A 20,196-nucleotide genomic window follows, 5' to 3' on the forward strand; every position below is an offset into this window, starting at 1 on the left:
CATTACAATGTGCGTGTGCTCTTTTCTCGTTTTCAATTCAAGTCATGTATTTTTTTTTTCTTCATGTACAGTCTCTTTCGTTTTTGTTTTTGTGTGTGTGACCGCGTAGATCGTGTCTTGTTGTTAGTGCATGTTGTATTACTGTATTTGTATGTATATTGTGTCTATTTGTAGTGCATTGTATTGTACTTGTGTGCGCCAACATTAGGGTCGTCACGACCCTTCTTGGGCACCAATAAAACATTATTATTATTATTATTATTATTACACGTTCGGATCGCCGCTTCCAATACCCATCCAAAGAGGGGGGGAGGATATGTTTATTAAAGATAAAGAAAGGGGGAAAGGTCAGACAGGCCAAGGCCGACTTGCTATTCCCAAAAGAGAAAAAAAAAAGAAAGAAAGAAAGAAACAGAAAAAGAGAAAAAAGAAGCAGAAAAGGAAAAGAGAAAGTGGCAGGGGACGATGGGGTGGCTGATGGGGTGGCTCAAAGGCTCTCAAGAGCCATCAAAGCAAAGGCCATCCAAAGAGCAAATCAATGTAATTACAGAGCTCTGGCGCGTGTGTCACAGGCGTCTACAACCGAATCACGTTTAGCGAAACCGTGCAAGGAAAGGAATATGCGGACGCTTCCTAGGGTTCTTGAGAGGCAGCTAAGGAACGTTCATTATTGACACCAATGCGAAAAGTTAAACACCTCGTAATTGTTCCACAGTCCTGCATAATGAGTTCGCCAACAGTAGGTTTGCAGTATTGCCTTCAAGTCCCGAAACCATATAGGATATATTTTTTGGGAAAATCCTCGGGTTTCAAGGCGCAAGGCAGCCGGAATACGCTAGTCGTGAAGCAGCTGGAAGAGTAAAAAAATAAGAAGAAGAAAAAGGAGGATATCGCGAGTAGTATATACGACTCGGTGGGATACAAAAGTACGAGTGGGGCGCAAAAGCATCAGAAAGCTCCTCAATTGAATGATGTCGGGTAAGAGAAGTTGGAAGTAAAGTTGTGTAGCGGTTGTCGTTCTATATTTAATTGCCCGATTCACTACAGCGTTACAACGAGAAAGATCTTCCCCTCGGTAGCTAGCTTTACTACGTCACGTCACTCGACCAATGGTGAAACCACACGCGCCTTCTTTTTATTTTTATTTATCTCTTCTTGCTGTTGTATTTGGCTAAAAAGCGATAAAAACCGGGCTGTTTGGTGGTACATCCTAAAAGCGATAAAACCCGGGTGCAGGGGACACAGAGAGACAAACCACACGAAGCACTGACTGACAAACAACTTTAATGGCAGAGACACAGCTTAAATACACCAACTGCACACACCCTTCCCCTAGTGGCAGCCAAGGCCTTGGCTGCCACTAGGGGTGTGTGCACTGGGGGTGTGCCACTAGGGGGGGTGCAGTTGGTGTATTTAAGCTGTGTCTCTGCCATTAAAGTTGTTTGTCAGTCAGTGCCTCGTCTGTTTTGCCTCTCTGTGTCCCCTGCACCGGGGTTTTATCGCTTTTAGGTTGTACTTGGCGCCAGACAAGTCCCAAGTCTGACGCAGAGCGGCCGACCTTGCTCCCGCTGTCTAGCGATTCGCGGCAGCCAATAAAAGTGCTCCGATGATCTGACGTCACAACACGCCAGAAGAAACCGAACGTCTTCGCTACCGCCCCGTGCACTCTTGTGAACAACTTTTCTCTGGAACTTCCCGCTTCCCAAAGGAAATATTTTGCGGGACAGTTTCTTAACTTTATATGATCACATCACTTTGTAAAAACAAATGCATGTTCCGGGGCTCTACGTGCCCCATTATCTGTCTCTGCTTTTCTATAGTATGGTTTTCACCAGAGAAATCATAGTTACGAGATTTCGCGTATTTTATGGATAACCATTAGGACCGGTGGCTGTGGATATGGAGACCCGTGGAAAATGTATGCATAGCATTTCATGAATATATGACCCTTGAGGTCTAAGCCCTTACTGTATATTGTTAGTTAGATGATTGTAATAGCACTGCTTTACAAAGCGGTGTTTTTGGAACAACTTAAGGGTGTTATTATTATTATTGTTGTTATTATTATTATTATTATCAAGATCGTCATCGTCAGGGCGCGAACTTTGGAGCCCTTAGTATTCCATCGCTTCTTGGTCCATAAAGCAGCACCTTCCGCTGTCACACTTAACCACCATATCTGACGTACCTAATGTTATTATCATTATTGGATGGTGACGATGATGGTAGTTACACGAAGGCAGTTCATTTCCTCCCGTTCAAATTGCAATGCTCGCCAAGAGACATGAAAGAGGTCACATACGCATTAGCTGTTGTCGTTCCACTGATTTCTACCACTGCTCCGGCAGGGATCTTTACAGCATACAGTGGAAGCTCCATCTGCAGTAATGTAAAAATGTGCAAGTCAGGAGCCATCTTCTGGCAGAAGACTGGACAGTTGACGGGCGCGGTGTGTTTATGGCGAATCCCGGCAACTGCTGTCCTACTAAAGCTCACGTAACCAATAAAACAATACTAAAGTGCACCGGTCATAGAAGAGTGCGTGCAAAATGTATTTTACCCTATGACACGTAGGCAAGTTGGTCGTGAAACACAAAGCAAATTACGGCATAGACAGTGGGAAAAGCATCACCATGTGATACCGGTAACAGCTCATTTCGGCGAATTTATCATCAGACAAATCAATACCTAAGCGCTGTCTAACCACGGTGATTAGTATCTACATCGTGTGATTAAATAAGAACAGCTTCCGTGCCAAGAGTGATACGAAATATCAAAAATTATATGCTAGCAGTCATTTTTTAGATGCACACCACGAAACAAACATGAAATTAAAATATTTTTGTTTTCTCACTCGAGAGAGGCGTATTTCGGATTTCTCATCACAACTTTTTTAACGATTGTCCAAAAATCTGGCAACATAGTGAAAACGCGTGCCAGCTAGGCTGACTGGTTCATGAAATCCATGGTGAAACAAGCCTAAGCATGGGGCACGGTGGCATGGGAGCATACAGTTAACATAACGATCGTTATGTATTCTCGTGTATTCTGTGTAGCCCGTGCTCAGGCATGTTTCGTCACGGAGTCAAAAAATCTGTAGATTTCAGAAATAATCTATAGATCTATAGACGTTGCCGAAAATCTGTAGATCTCCATGCAGATCTGTAAATGTGAGGACACTGGTTTGGCTATTCTATTATCTTTTGCCGCCCGGAGACGGGACCCTTCGTGACGTCAGAGCCGTCATCGCTATGCCCAGATGGCAGGGACGAAAGGCGAGCCGCGGTGGCAGAGGGGGGGGGGGATTTCAAGGCTGTACCTCTGCGCCAAAATGGCAGAATGGGAGATTTCAACGCGCTAGCTCTGGTTCAAAATGGTGCCACTCATCTTGGCGCTGCCCATTGTGTGACGTCACATGGCGCAAGAGGAAGGAACTGGGCAGCAGGTAGTTATTCATATTGATGAGACAATATATTGTTGTTAAAGAAAATTCGATCATAAGCGACGCCACAGTGGTCCGGGGTCTGTGGATTAATTTTGGCCACCTGAGGGATTTTATAACGTGCGCCACAATAATCGCGACACACGGCACTCCACATTTAACGTTCCTAGCGGGCGACGGCGTGTCTAAGCAACGTGTACCCTTCCACCAAATTGCCACTGTCCTCGACCGGGTTTGAATCCGCGATCTTGGGATCAGCAGGCTGATACGCGCAGACTGAGCCACCGAGGGCCGCAAATATATGGGTATTGATTGGCATTGATGGTAGTAGCGCTTTGTCCTGTCCGGTTCTTCAGTTCTTGTTCCTGTGTGCTATACATCAATATGAGTCAAATAGCGCGCTGTGAGACAGGCACCTCCCAATGGCCAAGCTCTTCTAATAAACGGCTGTAAGTACACAAGGGCCCTTCGAGGTTGAAAGATGGAAGTCACCGAAAAGGGTAGCCAGCTGTAGGACTCGGACCCACATCTTCTGGATTACCGGTCCAGGGCTCTACCAATTGAGTTAAACTAACACACCTCCCCAGCGACTTCCAAGGGTGCGGCATCTGAAGGGACAAATCAACCACTCTCTTTCACTCATCCCCCCCTTCACTCTTACATTTTTCACACTCATACACACATCCATACGACGGGATCGACGCAAGCGGCAACTGTTGAACAGGCCAAATACAGACAAAGCCTCAAATTGCTTAAGAAATTAACGATGAAAGATGGAAGTCACTGAACACACCAGTCAACACGCCTCCTCAGCGACTTCCAAGAGTGCGTCAGTTGCAGCGACAAACGAGATCCACTCACTCACTCATTCCACTCTTACATGTTTTCTCACTCACACAGACATTCATACAATGGGGCGACGCAAGCGGCATCTGTTCAGCACGATGGAAATTGATGTTCTGAGGCTGGAGGAGATGCCACTTGCGTCGCCCCGTCCTATGAATGTCTGTGTGGGTGAGAAAACGTGTAAGAGTGCAAGAGGAGTAAGTGAATCTGGTTTGTCCCTTCAAATGATGCACTCTTGGAAGTCACTGGGGAGGGGGTTAGCGCTTAGCTCATTTGGTAGAGCCCTGGACCGGCTATCCAGAGGATACGGGTTCGAGTCCTACAGCTAGCTAACCTTTACAGTCACTTTCATATTTCTTTTACGTTTTTTTTTAATTCCGTGTTAGCGCCGCGAACAGACGTGGATAGAGGACAGCAGGAAGGAGTGGGGGTTAGTGTGCGTCCTGGGTCGACTTCAGGGGGAACTGTGCCGACATTCGCCTGGAAAGTCTTTGGAAAACCCAGGGAGAACCTCAGACAGCACAGCCAGTGACAGGGTTCGAACCCGTGTCACCTCCCAGTCTCGGCGTGGGAAGCGATCATCCTACCCACTATGCCACGGAAGCTGGTATTTCTTTCGTGCAACAATTAGACTGCGAATTTTCATGCAAATGCATAGTTTTTCTCCCTCGGTATAGTATCGAATTTGAACAAAAAGAACGCTTTTGCTCGTGTTTTGGGACCGATTAAAGGTACTATAAAGCAGTCGAAGTGCAACCTCATGTTTTGTGTGCCCTGAATTGTGTATGTCCTCAGGAGTAAAAAGCTGCAAAATTTGCTCACATAGACGTTATAGCTCCCGAAAAAAATGCAAATTTAAATCTACTGGCAACACTGTGGCGAAGCAGACCGACGAAACGTCAACTCCGCTAAGTATGGCGGCGAAAATGTTTCATGCGCACGACTATGGGTTGAACAGAGCGACGTATAATAGCAACGCCACGATGCTGAAACAAGGCTCAGGTATAGACGTTTAGCTACTGAGTGCAAGATTCGGCTCGTGTTTATTTTCCTTCACACAAATTACATTTTCTCAAAAGGTAGTATTTGCAAATCCCAACAGGAAAGTCATCTGTTTATCGGTCTCCTTGTTTACAGGGTTGCTTGACAAATTGAGGACTTCTTCCCACCAGGCGTCGCCCCGACGTTCTTGACTGCGTTTTTATTTACCGATTAAAAATACTTCGAGTAAACTCTTGCGCATATTACCTGTTGTGCTGAACCTTTGAGTCTAGCACTCTCACGTCATGCTGAATGCATAGGTTCGACCTCGATTGCTTTATAGTACCTTTAAGGGGTTTCTATAGTGCATAGAAATGTATCGTTTGTACGTTACGGCATATTCATCAGGAAACTGCGCGCATAGTGCGTACTTTGCGATATTTCGTTTTGCTTCAAATACTCTTTCTCTCTCTCTCTCTCTGTCTGTGCTATATTTCCAGATGGCTTTTGTGAGAGCTTTCTGTTATTTTTCCCATAGGAGGTTTTACTGGCTTCGGGAATTCTTTAGGTCCTCTTGCGTGGGGATTTCGGTCACAGTGTAATATGTTATCGATGTCGGTGGGATATGTGGTGTTCAGCCCTACCCTGGCTTCTCCACTGCGCGAAACATTTGAAGCACATATTCGAGATATATCTTGCTGCTGCGCCCAAGGCTTGCACCTTTGCAGCATGGCGAGCGTGCCCGCCGCACTGCGCTGGCGCTTTCTGTATACCGTTGGGAAGACGAGCGGCATTCACCTTTCAACAACTGTCGCGTCGGTAGTTCAGCCGCTAACGTGTTGACTTGTTGAGCTTGGCTTGTGATCCCGGGCTCAAGCCAGGCCGAGCACGGTAGGCGTGTGGGGGCGATAAACATTGCTTCCAGCATCGTGTCTCAAATATGTTTGTGGTATGCAAAAAGAACCCCAGGTGGTCGAAATTATCCGCGGACCTACCCTGTGGCACGAGCAGCATTTCCCCACACAAACAGGCTGATACACATTACGTGCATACACACACACACACACATAAATGGGATGATGATCTGATGGGTCATTCACTGCCGTTGTGGCGGTACACTGCCCCGTTGCGCTTGTGGAAGGGATGAGAAAGTGATGATGATGGAAAGGTGTCCTATTAGAGTCCGTCCATTAGTCCAGTGCTGGAGAGGAACTCAGCAACAGCTCGTAGGCTTTGCATCAGATGTGAGGGGTCCAATCATGGCCCGAGAATTTTGGCTAAGTCGAACTGGCGTTGATCGACGTGTTGGAGAGCAGTTTTCATGAGGGCTCGCTCGCGTTCGTACTGTCCGCAAACCAGGACTGTCCGCAAACCACTCGGCCGCAGCCCGCGGGCTACGGCCGAGCTCAAAGCCTCGTTGGCTTCTTCCTGCGCGGCGACATCAACTGCTCCAGCAAAGTCTTTAGGGCAGCGGGACAAGACAAATCTGCGAACGGGATCTCTCAAGCCATTTGTGAATTGTGAGCACATCTGATCCTGCAGTAGCTCTTTTCTCATCGACTGCTTTTCTGCACTCATGTCGCCATTAATGTCGCTAAGCGTTGCGTGCGCCAACATCTGCACTCTCGTCGCGTATGATCGCACATCTTCATCAGTGTTTTGTCTAACATTCATGAATTTTTGCATTTTTGAGCTGAACGGCTCAACGTCAAACCGCTTCAGAAGCATTTCCTCAGGTCTCGCATAGGTGTCGGCTGCCTTCGCCGTCTCATCATGCGACACATTCCTGCGTAGCGCCTGCCATTTTAAATTTTGTCATGCACAGTACTTCTGTACCTTTCCAACCACCCATTTTGGAGACCTGTTCTATCATTTCTAGGGTACCGCGGTGGCGCGGTACCCTGCCCCATTGCACGTGGAACATTATATACCAACGAGCTTATAGAATTCCATATTCCCAGCGTGGAAAAATAGACAAACAAGTGAACTATATGTTGAAGAACGGCATCATAGATAATTCAAAGTCGCCATGGGGGTGCGCCTGCTCTTTTAGTTGAAAAGCCTGACGGATCATTTCGATTTGTTGTTGATTACCGTAAGTTAAACAGCGTGACCAAACTAGATCCCTATCCACTGCCGAATATACAGGGAACCTTATCGCAGCTCGGAGCAGCTAAGTGTTTCTCGGTAGTGGATATGGCATCGGGGTTCTGGCAAATCCACTGATCTCTATGTATAAAGGCTGGATCGCGCATGGGAGAGGGGCTCGTGGGAGAGAGGCGTGCATTCGGGCCGCCATGTTGGGAGGCCCTAAAGCGCTGTGTGTGCCCACAGAAAACAATGGGAGGCAACGGAGATTGTGAGTATTTATTGCGCTGCAGGCGTTGATCGTTGTTTGTCATCACACAATTTTGTAAGGTGCCAGTATACTGATGTATCCTAACAGTGTTTCACGGGTGTCCTGCCGTTCGATTCTTAATTATGTTATGTTTTGCGTTCCGAAACTAGACCGTCACTGCAGTGCAGCGCTGGGGATTGTACTACAGCACGTTTCCCAGCCAATATTTCAATAAGAAACGATGTGAGGTTAACAACAACCATGTATATAATATCCCATGCTGCGTTCTGGACAAAAATTGTTCCATAACGAACGGTCCGGGAAAGATATACTCGCAGGCAGAAAGAGATCGTTCTGTAGAATCACAGCCGTTGTTTTAGCAGTGTATGCGTTTCTATGATTTATATGAAGCATCGCCGCAGAAAGAGTCTTTTAGTGAACGACAGCGGTGCCTTGCCTCACAAATATGGACACACCGAAGCAGCCCACATAATTACTTCACGCAATTAGATCACGCCAGGTAGTGATGCAAGCTTAATCAATTAAGTTAATTAGAAAGTGGTAACACCTCCTTGAGACACAGGACTTATCTCTTTTTGAAGTACAGCCCTTCTATGTTTGTTTGTTTCTTCCTTCATTTGTTCTGATTATTTGCAGGCGCGGTTGTGCCAAACTGAATGTCCTTCTCGAGTACTCACATGCTTTTGCTGAATACAACTGCAGCTTGAGCAAAGCTGCTTAGGGACGGGGGCCTGCTATCCAGTGCTGACTTTGCCATGCTTGTTATGTTGAGCACGTTCGAAAAAATGCAGCTGCACATCTGAAACTCCAATCAGTATCATCGTCATCTAAAAAGGAGCGTCGTAGCACCGTTGAGAGACCAGACATGCTTTCTGAAGATCTTCTATGGCACCTTCCGCAGTTTGCACAATTTTGTTCAGCATCGAAGTCTCTCATAGGAAACACTTTGCGTTAACTGTGACTCCCATCTTACATTTTGATGTGCAAGGGCCCTGTTGCACTACACACGTATGGTCTGCAAATTGCAACAGGACGATTTGGAGCTTGAAACAGTTGTGATTTTGTCATTTTGGCCCTCGTGTACCCCGTCTGTGAAACGTAAACAAAAAAGTCTAACACGATATGCTTTTGTAAAGAAGATCACTGATGATGAGTAAAGAGAATATACATTTTTCAAGTTCAACATTTATTTCTTGCACTTATGCGTTTCAGGATACAATGAACGTGCAGGGAGGTCGCAAAAGACTACATTTATTGTTTTGTGACCTTCCTAGAATGACAATATATATTTTAGGTATGTCAATGGACAGGTACACTCTCTAAATTTGTAGCACTCAATTTTAGGTTGGAATGAGCAATGAATAGCAACTTCCCTCCTGATATTTTCTCATATATGCTGAATTTTAAATTTAATGTGATCAAATATGTGATAATATAATAATATATATAAGAATAATAATATATAAGAATATAATATGTGATAAATGAATGTGATCAAGAGTAGATATAAACAACATCAGTAGCCAGAGAAGTGCATTCTCAAGAATTTTCTACTTTAGCATATATGTTCATGCCTATTAACTGAAACAATTATCACAGTTCCCTGACAAGTTTTAATTTCTGAGAGTGTACTGTAGAGGTGGTTCCTTCCTGTAAAGTAGAAACCCGTGGATGAGGAACATGATACTTACATGTACACTCAGTCGCATCACACTGCGCAGACGATCCTCTGAGTAGCCCCACTTTTGCCTTAAAAACTGCTACAAATAGCACGACACGCTACAAATTATTATTATCGCAACAAGCTGACGATATAGCTCAGACACAAAGGCGGTACTCAAGTCGCGCCGCACCATCGTTACGTAGGATTCTTTCTCACAAATCAAACCAAGGCACAAAACAATACCAATACATGAAAAAGGATGACAATCTTGGTCTCATTATGGCGTAATACCGAACTTGTGCGCGAAGGTAATTCAAAGAAATGAATGTGCACTCGCTTCCGTAGAGAACACCGTGTACCATGCTAGCAATGCATGCAGAAAAGCGCTCGAGAGTTCGCACATATATTGATGACAACACTACCAGTGTAGTGTAACACGTTCTCCCAAGCATATTATGCACTCAAACTGCATTTGCCGCCTGGTAAAATGCAAGTGTGTTCGATTGAACCTCGGAAGAGCGATCAAACAACCTGCATCCAGTGCTCGTTTTGGGCAAACAAACACTTCATAATTGTCAACTAAACATACAGAATGGACGCCTATTTATTCCTTGATAAAGAATGACTCACCTGTATAAATTTAGGCCCTGCATCCTTGCCAGTACAATTGGTACGACCGTAATTGCAAGAAGTTGCCGTGATCGCTGCGGCGGTTGTTGTGGGTACAGTAAGATGGCGGCCGGTTTCTTCACGCTCGCGCTCCCTATCCGCGATCCAGCCTTTTACAATCGAGATCAGTGGGCAAATCTAAATGGCCCACGTGATAAAGAAAAGATCGCGTTCAATACAACGAGTGGACACTATCAATGGACTCGCGTGCCTATGGGCCTGGTGAATAACCCATCCGTATGGCAGCGGACAGCCGATGTCGTGTAGGATGGATTAACTGGCCAACTTTGCCACGTGTACATGGACAACATTATTATATACACTCCTACTTTCGAACAGGGCTGGGCAGTAATAGTAATACTTTGTATTATAATACTATTACTGTAATACTTTGAGTATCTGTATTATGTATTATAATACTGATTCTAAAAATGTATTTGTATCTGTATTATAATACACAAAATTGAGGTATTACATGTATTATATTACTTGTGAAGTCCTAATACTTTTTGTGCACCTTTTGGTCCTAACAAAAGCGCCACATGTGCAGATGATCGGTAATCTTCCTTCCAAGAAGCCCATCTCCCATTGGTGACAAACAAAGGCGCCTGGTATGCGGCCACGCGGACCGTAGGTTGACAATAAGACCGCTATCCCCATATCCTCCAAATGCCCATTTCCACCGACGTCCCAAATCAACCAAAAGCTCATTTCATCCGAAAAAATATTCGGAGGTTCTGGGCTTTCGGTTGATCTGGGCACGCGGGTGGCAGTGACCCATATCCCCCAAAAGCTCTTTTCATCCGAGCGCCCAGAACCACCGAAAGCGGGATACTTGAAAGGAAACGATTCCTCTGTTTGTCAGGGAGAGGAGGAAGGCTGAGCGGTTTTTGGGTGTGCGGGAATCCAATCCTGCAACTGAGTCAGAAGTGAAGTTTGCAAAGGAAAGGTATTATTGATGTCGATCGCGTACAAGAAATGATCCGATCCGAACAGAGAGATATTTTCCATGTGAGTGACAGAGCTCCAAGCACTGTGTAGGTCATCATAGTGGAAAGCAAATATAGTAACAAACGCCCACTTCACAGGTCTCGAAGAAGGTTACAAAAAGGACCTCCTCCTTTACTTTTCTTTTATGCGTTCTGTTAATAAAGTTCAGACGTTCAGAAAACACGCTATTAACCGGCTGAAACAACCCCTAGAAAAAGCTTTATATTTATATTAGTCACATATGTTACATCTCTAAGGAGAATTATTAGTAAGCAGGGGAACAAAGGAAGCTGTGCTAATCGACGGACCGCATACCTCATGCTACAGAACATTTCGAGCACCAGATGAGCAGCAGCCAGGAACCACGTGACCCTCTCTTGCTAGTTGAAGGAAGTACAGCTCTAAGCAGAGTTAACTGGAACGCCACTTCGACCGTTGAATCAGGGAGATAATCACCCTAGCGGCGCTTAGGAGAAATAAAGAGAAATAATGTTTCCACTGTCCTACTTATGGCGAATTGTGGTGGTCATTTAATTACAACACTGCCTGGCGCTCGGAAATTGCTAGGTCGGCTCCGGACCTGGATCATGTGACAGTGTCCACCCGAACATGAGTGCCAGGGATCTGGCGATTTTAGGATCAGGATCAGGCTCGCCTCGTCCCTTTTGAATCAGGGCAGCGTTCGTACACTTGGATCACGCTAGGGCCATCGCGGTCGCCCGTCTTCAGGTTCCGTCAGGGTTCCGTCGTCCGCTAAATCACGTGAACTTCGACGTGCGGTCCAATGAGAGCACTCGCCACCGTTGCAGTGCGGATTTGACGACACCGGATATAGTTGGGCAACCCGCTGCTCGATCGTTTCGAGACCGGACGAAGAAAGTAATAGCTGGGAAATTCCGGGCACACGGAAAGTGCCACGCGAACATGCAAGATTGCTTGACTGCTCGGGATCTGTAAAAAAAAAAAAGAAAAAAAAAAGAAAGGAAAAAGAAAAGTTGCCACCAAATGATCACCACTCGCCATGATGCTGCGAGGGTGTCCGCCTTGGTATGAGTTGCTGACTCGGCATTACTCTCAACGGTGGTTATCATCGCGATGTTTGTTTGGGTTTGAGACGATTATGTAAAGGTGTATGCTGGCCGATATCACGCGGGTACGATGCTGTTATCTCATTGATACGCGCAAAGGTGGACAGCAACTCCAATAAATTCCACTAGACCCCGTGCATCCTCATTTGTTTTATCACCAATCTGAAAATGCCCCACTGAGCGAACGCGACCACTTTCGCGTGTATCAATGAGATAAAGGCATCGTATCCGTGCGATATCAGCCGGCATACACCTTCACATAATCGCCGCAAACAAGCAAACATCGCGACGATAACCACAGCTAAGGGCAATGCCGAGTCAATAGCTCATGGCAAGGCTTACACCTCCACAGCAACACAGTCACAGTGGGACAGTCGGAACACTATTTGCCTTTATTTCTCGTAAGAGACGCTAGGGTTGCTCTCTCCCCGAGTTTAGCTCCGCCAGTCGAAGTGGCGTTCCAGTTAACTCTGCCTCGAGATGTACATCGGATTCCCGCATAGTTGGGAACCGCTCACCCTTCCTCCTCTCCCTGTTAAACGGTGGGCGCGTGTCCTTTCAAGTATCCCGCTTTCGGTGGTTCTGGGCGCTTGGATGAAAAGATCATTTGGGGGATATGGGTCACTGCCACTCGCATGCCCAGATCAACCGAAAGCCCAGAACCTCCGAATATTTTATTGGGGGAAATGAGCTTTTGGTTGAATTGGGACGTTGGTGGAAATGGGCGTTTGGAGGATATGATCTGCTACCCCCAGGTTACACGGGACTGGATCAATGAGTTCAGAGTTGAGAACACTCGTTTCCGGGCATTTCTTCGGGACAACGACGACATCCCCTCATGTTTAGTCACCAAAGGTGCAATGTCTTCGTAGAAGGGTGCTTGTAGCCGTGACCCATTAACAGCGTGCCCGGTCAGAACTGCACAATTTTGGCGTCAAATTTGCGTCAGAAATTCACAATTTTGGACGGCCGTTTTTTGTGGTTAAGCACATGAAGTCTTTGCCACACTGAAGGCAAAATGAATATTCTGTTCGAAAGTGATCAGTGCGTCGAAGCAGTCAACCTCCAACTTGAAGGTATCTCAAAGTGAATCTCTATTGTTTTTATTTATGTTGTGTGAAAAAGTGAGGACATAACCAGCATCACCCTAATAATGATGACGCGTAATTCTTCTGCAGGTTAAACTGACCGCGCATGTGAACGGGATCCGTAGAACGTTTTTGCACGATATCCGTTTTTCCTTCTTTCTTTTTCTTTTTTTTTTACATTTCAGAGGGTCAATCCCTCTGCACACCTTGAGTATGAAGAAAGCATGAAGGAGAACCCTTCACTAGGAAAACGGGCTCACAATCAATCCAGTGAATTGTATTACTAGTATTACTCAAGTAATACATAGATGTATTATTATTATGTATTATAATACCTCGGCGCAAGAGTATTATGTATTTGTATTATAATACCCATTGCCGTCATGTATTATGTATTTGTATTATAATACAAAATATCAGTATTACAGCCCAGCCCTGCTTTCGAACAGCACTTAGAAGACGTCGAGCGGGTATCGCACCTGCTATCGGGAGCCGCTCTAAAAGTGAAGCCAAAGAAGTGCCAGTTCCTAGTAAATGCTGAGGTTAAATATGGGGCACATCGTTTCCGCCGACGGCGTACACCCAGATCCCGAGAAAGAGAAAGCAGTAAAGAAGTTTCCGGTGACCCAGAGTATTAGGGAAGTGAGAGAATTTTTGGGCCTTATTGGGTATTACCGCAGGCACATTGAAAACTTTGTTAAAATTGCTAAGCCGCTCACTAAGCTTACATCGAAGAACACAAAATTCGAGTTCAGCAAAGAGGCTCAATCTGCGTTTGAGGATTTAAAGGAACGACTCGTTCTAGCACCATTGCTAAAATATCCATACTTTACAAAGCCGTTCATTCTTGCAACAGATGCTTCTCAGTATGCGGTGGGACCAGTGCTCTCTCAGCGACACGGCAATATGAAACACCCAGCAGCATTCGTGAGTCGCCATCTGAATAAAGCAGAGCAGAACTACAGCGCCACTGAAAAAGAGTGTTTGGCTGTGATTTGGGGAGTGAAACATTTCAGGTGTTATCTGTACGGGAGAAAGTTCAAACTAGTTACAGATTGTCGGCCATTGAACTGGTTAATGAATATTCGAGATCCGAACTCGCGGTTTGCAATGTGGAACCTACAAATGCAGGAGTACGATTTTTAAATAGAACATAAATCAGGAAAATCCCCCTCTAACACTGATATCCTAAGTCGTGCCCATACGGCTAATGTCAATCTAGTGAACGACTATGTACCCGTGATTGAATCATTTAGGGCTAATGAGGAGCAAAGGAGGAGCAAAGGAAGGATACCAGTCTTAAGGACATCATTCGTGAACTTGAGCGCGACCCTTCCGTGTCCGAAAATTACTTGGTTGATGACAGCGGTTTGCTACATAGAAAAGGGAGGCAGAACGGGACGTTCTATCGGAAGAAAGATGAATGCCAGATAGTGGTCCCCAGGTAAATGATGGAGCTAACGGCTAGGGGGAGCGGTGGAGGCATTAGAAACCGCAGGTCCGAATCCACTTTGTGCAGTAGTGACGAAGATGGGACGCATCGACGCCAGTGTTCCCTGCTCAGACACTTCACTGCTGCGTTTATTGTGCTCTTTGCATCCCCTCTTGTGAAGTAGACGGGGTGCGTTCGAACGCCACACGCTAGATTGGGTCGCCTGGCAGCTGCGCCAGCAGCCTCATTTCCGGGAACACCGCAATGGCCAGGGACCCACTGCAATTGGATGTCGTGTCCAAGTGATACAGCAGAGGAGTATACACTTCAAGGACGTCATGCCCATTGGAGACAGAGAGCACGATCCTGCAGAGTACATAATGACTTATAGGTAGGGTTCTGCGTTTTCGGTTTTTATCTTTGGGTGGATTCGGCGTATGTTTTTTTATGTTTATTGATTTTCACGAAATCGGCGTTTTTCGATGTTTTTTCTGGCGTGTTTGCATGGGTTTACCCGACAGTTATCGGCGAATAAAAATCACATGTAATTTCCGCACGACGGCCAATCAACATGGCGTTGTTCGCTGCGGTGGCATTTTATGGCCAACGAAAAAGTAAACGGACATTTCTCACAACCATCGTATTTCTGTATGGTTTTGTGATCTGCATCAACAACTTGCTGGGCACGTGCAGCAATTTATCTCTGTCATGTCCTGGAATGTCCCTCTGTATTCGGTGTTTTTCGATTAAAACTGAATGAGGCAAAATTTACCCGAAGTATGTTTTTTGGTGTCTTTGGATTAAAACCGACATCGCGGAACCCTACTTATACGGCGACTTTGGAGTCGGTGTAGAAGGACCAGTAGGCTGGGGATAGAGAGGAAGCAATGAAGACAAGCGCCATACAAATCGCATGCAGTTTTGTCTCCGCCGCCGACGTGCGGTGTGACAGTCTTGCACATCCTTCAGCCGACATCTGCGGGACCACATAGGCACAAGCAGAGCCGGAACGCGTCGTTCATGCGTCAGTGAAAACTTGAATCCTCCCTCTATCACTGTCAAGAACGGCCAAAATGAGAACAACCGTCGACGCAGATTCCTTCGAGGACACCCCAGGTACGTCGACACGGACAGGGGGTGTGGGCAGGGCCCAGAGTGGGACAGGGTGCCGCGGTAGAGATTTATGCTAGGGGGGCCAGAATGGCGACGAATCAAAGCGTGCACTAAGGGGTGTCGATGGTGGAGTGTTCCCAGCCTCATGTAGTGAGTAAGAGACTGATCAGGCCTCATGATGGGTACATATGGCTCCTTGGCTTCCGCGAAAGCAAGAGCAGTCGATGTGAACTTGTGGACGCCGAGGCACGTCTTGATGCTCTTCGGAAGAATGGTCTCCAACAGTTGCTCAGATGTGGCACAGAGATGATGCAGTACCGGGAGGTGGTAAGTCAACACCTGGCGTAAAGGGACCGGTGAAGGCCGAAAAGAGCCCTAGAAGTGAGCCCCCACCGGGTACCACAGAGGTGGCGCAAAACATTCAGTCGGGACTCAGTTCTGTCTTTCAAGCAGCGAACCTCTGCTCTCCACGATAAGCTGCAGTCGAGGATGAGACCAAGAAACCGGTGGTGCGTAACGCGCCTCACAAGGTGCCTACTTATGTAGAGCTGAGGATTCTTCAGAAGACGGCATGTGAAGGGCAAAAACGTCGTCTTTTCAAGGGACAGGTCCATACTTCTCGCAGCCAGGAAGGAGGCTACAATGTCCAGAGCACTTTGCAGGCGGTGTTATAGTGCTGGCCACTGCTTTCCAGGAGACCAGATAGAAATATCATCAGCGTACAAGCTAACATTGACGCCCCGCGGCAGAAGAAAGGGTAGTGCGGCTATGACAACTTTGAAAAGCAGCTGGCTTAGGACACTTCCCTGCGGGACACCAGCTACTGCTCCGTGACGAAGAGTTTCGTCTTCTGAGGCTCTCACGTACGCGGACCTATCTCGCAGGAAGTCAGAGATCAACCTAAGGGCTCTCCCCGTGACGTCCATAGTAAAAAGCCCATGATCCACGTGCCCGTGACTTGTGGTGTCATAGGCTGTCATTGACATCCAGAAAAACGGCAACCGTGAGGAGGCCATCAGCACTACCTTGTTCCACGTGGGATATCACGTTAATCACACAGTCAATCGTGCTACGTGCCCGTCTAAAGCCTGCGTGCGCTGGATCCAGAAGGCTTCGGGATTCCAGGAACCATTCGAGGCGGTTCAGGATTGGCCTTTCAAAAATTTTGCAGAGACAGCTCGTGATGCTGGTGGGCCGAAATGATGTCAGTCCTCTTAGTGACTTTCCTAGTGAAAGCGTCTGGGTTTTCCTCAGACGCTTTCAGACATATGTCGGCACAGTTTCCTTAGAAGTCAGCCCAGGACGCACATTCCCCCAGGGCGTCAGTCGTGACGTTGCCCACCTATCTGAGGCCGACAACGGCGAGCCCTTTCACCACCACCACCACTTTCCTAGTTTGAGCACCGAAATCTACGGAATTTTTTATACAGAATGTTATGTTGTTTGAAGACGGGTGGCTCCCAGCCACGAGTAATAAACATGAAGCTGCCGTGCAGTTCGTTGAGACTGATGTCAGCCAACCAGGACCTGACATGTTTATTGCACGTAAGTAGAGGGCGCTAGTGATTATACATAACACAGAATATTTTCAAAATCTACAGAGAAATCGTGGAAGCCATACTCAGCGTATAAAATAAACAGAGCGACGAACACGTCGGCATCCGTGCATTAGAATAGGGTAGCATGCCGGTATCAGATGAGTTGTTTGCAGGTACCACTAGGGGCACTGACGACGAAAATCCATTTCGGACATAGTTTCGGTTTCTGCACCGATAGCTCCCCCACCGGTACCTAAATACAGCTTTCCTGAGGCCTCCATGTTGTCCTGTTCTAATGCACGGAAGCTGATGTTTTCGTCGTTCTGTTTATTTTATACGCTGATTATAGCTTCCACAATTGTGCCTCTGTATGTAATAAGGGGATAAGTCGACTTATCCCCCTTTTACTTACCTTATTTTTGATGCAATGACAGCTACATACCAGTATGTACCTGCCAAAGAAAATTTAGGACCCTATTGCAATTTATTGGCCCTCCACAGCAGGGTAAGAAACGGGAAATGCATGCGTGTCAATGGGACGGACAATCAGATCAGGCCCCTTTCCTCGGTTTGGGATTTTTCGACTTATCCCCTTATTGCATACAGAGGTTCAATTTTTCTGTTGATTTCGCACGCATAAATGCGCCATCCTGCACCACCGGAAGTTCGTCAGTTAAGCAGACAACAAACTAAGTGCTCAAATGCCACTTAGGTTTATCTACACTGCCTCTGCACTGTGCACGGTGAACTGTATCTGCACACACCCCGTACATCTACTTTCTCGTATACGCTTGGAGAAGAAGGCGTGCTTCTCTACCGGCGAATATTTGATTATCAAGTGTGCTTCATCGGGTGTCACTGGATCCGCAAGCAACAAAACCGCAGGAGATAATTATTATGTTTACATCGCGAGACAACTATGATTACGAGCTATACGCCACAGTGGGGTTGCTCTGTAGGTTCATTTTGGCCATTTGGGGCCTCTTTAAAGGGACTGTAAAGTAAAACATAACCCCCACATTTTTTACCACCATTCTGCACAACATCGGTGCTTGATAACACCCAAACGTCATTACTTGTCAATTCGGCGTACTTTTACGTATCAATATTTTGAAGACTGCCGGAACCTGGACGGTGCTGCCAACGAACGCGAAAAAAGAGCAACTTGGGTTGCGGGTCCAGGGCGTCCAGGGCAGGTCAAGTGGTACCACGTGAGAGTTCCACAGTATTGTTACAGCTAAACGTTAAAACGACGTTCACTTCCAGCCATTTCCAACAACATTGTTCTACATTAATAAAGCATTCAGCTGCTTCGCCGCCACGATCCGTCGCGATGCACCGTCTGCAAGTCTGCAAGGCCGTCTGTGTCATCGTGTTTGTTGCCATACGCCGTGGGTGGTCATATTGGTCGTGCGAAGCAGAAAGTGAAAGTCTGTGAATGTCTGTCGCTGCTGTGTCGCGGATTCGAAAGACCTCCATGCGTATGTGGGTGCAACAGGTGTGCCCATACTTGTACCGTGTACTTGTAGGTAGTATTCGCCATTGGACTCGAAGTAGTTCAGTTTCAGGACCAAGTCCATTAGAGTGAGTATGGTTTCCGCGTCTTTTTTGGTGTTTGTTGTATAAAGGGTATTGCAGAGGGCTGTGATTCCGTCGTTGTGTGGGATGTTAGTATACAGTGATGTCACATCCAGCGTGGCTAGTATTGTGTCCCTACCAAATGTACGAGTGTTGTTTATATCTCTGATTATTCTGAGGAGGTGGGGTGTGTCTTGTACATGCGACGCCAGTGTTGTCGGAATATGGTTTAAATAGTGGTCCAGGAATTTCGAGAGTCTTTCTGTTGGTGTGTTGTTATTACATACAATTGGCCTGCCGGGGATGTCAGCCGTATATAGCTCGTTGGCGTGTACCTTTTGGATTTTGGGCAGTAAATAGAAACGACCTGCGCCTGTGTTTGATGGGGTGAGATATCTGAGGTCATCACGTGTGATGAGCTTTCGTTATCTGTTATCTGTTACGTTATCTGTTATGTTCTGCATGGCCACTGCTTTCTACTTTCTTTATTGCATGCCACAACTTTGTACTACAAATATTAAAAAAAAGACTTTGCTCGTTCTGGAATTTTCCCCACGTAACCACTAACCTCCTTATCTTTCGCTATGCTTGCCAATTCTTGCCTGTTGTCCCGTTTCGTCCACGTGTTCGTGAACCTTCCATTTTTCTGTAACCGGTCTGTATCCTAGATCACTACGTTCACATAATCCCCTCCACACTCTAACAAAGCAGCCATTCACTCCGGCCGTAGCAACCCGTACGGAACCTTTCTTCCCTCCGGGCTGTTGACCCACAATTCGCATGAACCTTTAAACACGTCACACCTAACCCTTTAAATACCATGCCAATGATGAGGACGGTGCCCAGAAGAACAGTCTCTGTTCGAAATATCGGCGGCTTCTGTCCTGAGGCAACTCCCTTCCTACATCTCTACCGGTTCGCTGGATTTCTACCCATCTAAGTATATGCGACAGTTCGTCTTAGTTGTACTTACTTGTTTGTTGTTTACTCGACCATATGTTGCGGAGAAGACGTATTACTTGAAGAGATACGCGCTCACTTGTTATATTGCCTGCTTTTTTTGCATTGTTACCGGATTATTCCTTTCTCGCTGTTTCTTTTTTTTTTCGACCTCTAGCAAAGCATACGCGCCACATCGTTGGCGAGGAATGTGGTTAACACACTGATGCACGTTTTACCACAGCTTTGCTGCTTACTTTCACATATTGCAAGGGAATGTTATCATGACAGCAAGGCACTTGACCACTCGAAGGCCTATTTATTCAATCTACCATATAGAACAGCTATATATGGAGGAAGGGAGTTGCCTCAGGACAGAAGCCGCCGATATTTCGAACAGAGACTGTTCTTCTTCTGGGCACCGTCCTCATCATTGGCATGGTATTTAAAGGGTTAGGTGTGACGTGTTT

At 46.4% G+C, this 20,196-nt stretch overlaps 1 protein-coding gene across 1 annotated transcript in view; it reads right to left on the bottom strand.

The window, feature by feature from the left end:
- The window catches only part of LOC135393321 (uncharacterized), a 142,194-nt gene that overhangs the window by 48,157 nt on the left and 73,841 nt on the right, over positions 1-20,196 (bottom strand). The window contains exon 5 of the mRNA XM_064623792.1: positions 2,303-2,379. Within this exon, the coding sequence (XP_064479862.1) occupies positions 2,303-2,379 (77 nt within the window). The remainder of the gene's footprint in view (positions 1-2,302; positions 2,380-20,196) is intronic.

This window comes from Ornithodoros turicata, chromosome 4 (assembly GCF_037126465.1).
Source record: "Ornithodoros turicata isolate Travis chromosome 4, ASM3712646v1, whole genome shotgun sequence".
NCBI classification, from domain to species: domain Eukaryota; kingdom Metazoa; phylum Arthropoda; class Arachnida; order Ixodida; family Argasidae; genus Ornithodoros; species Ornithodoros turicata.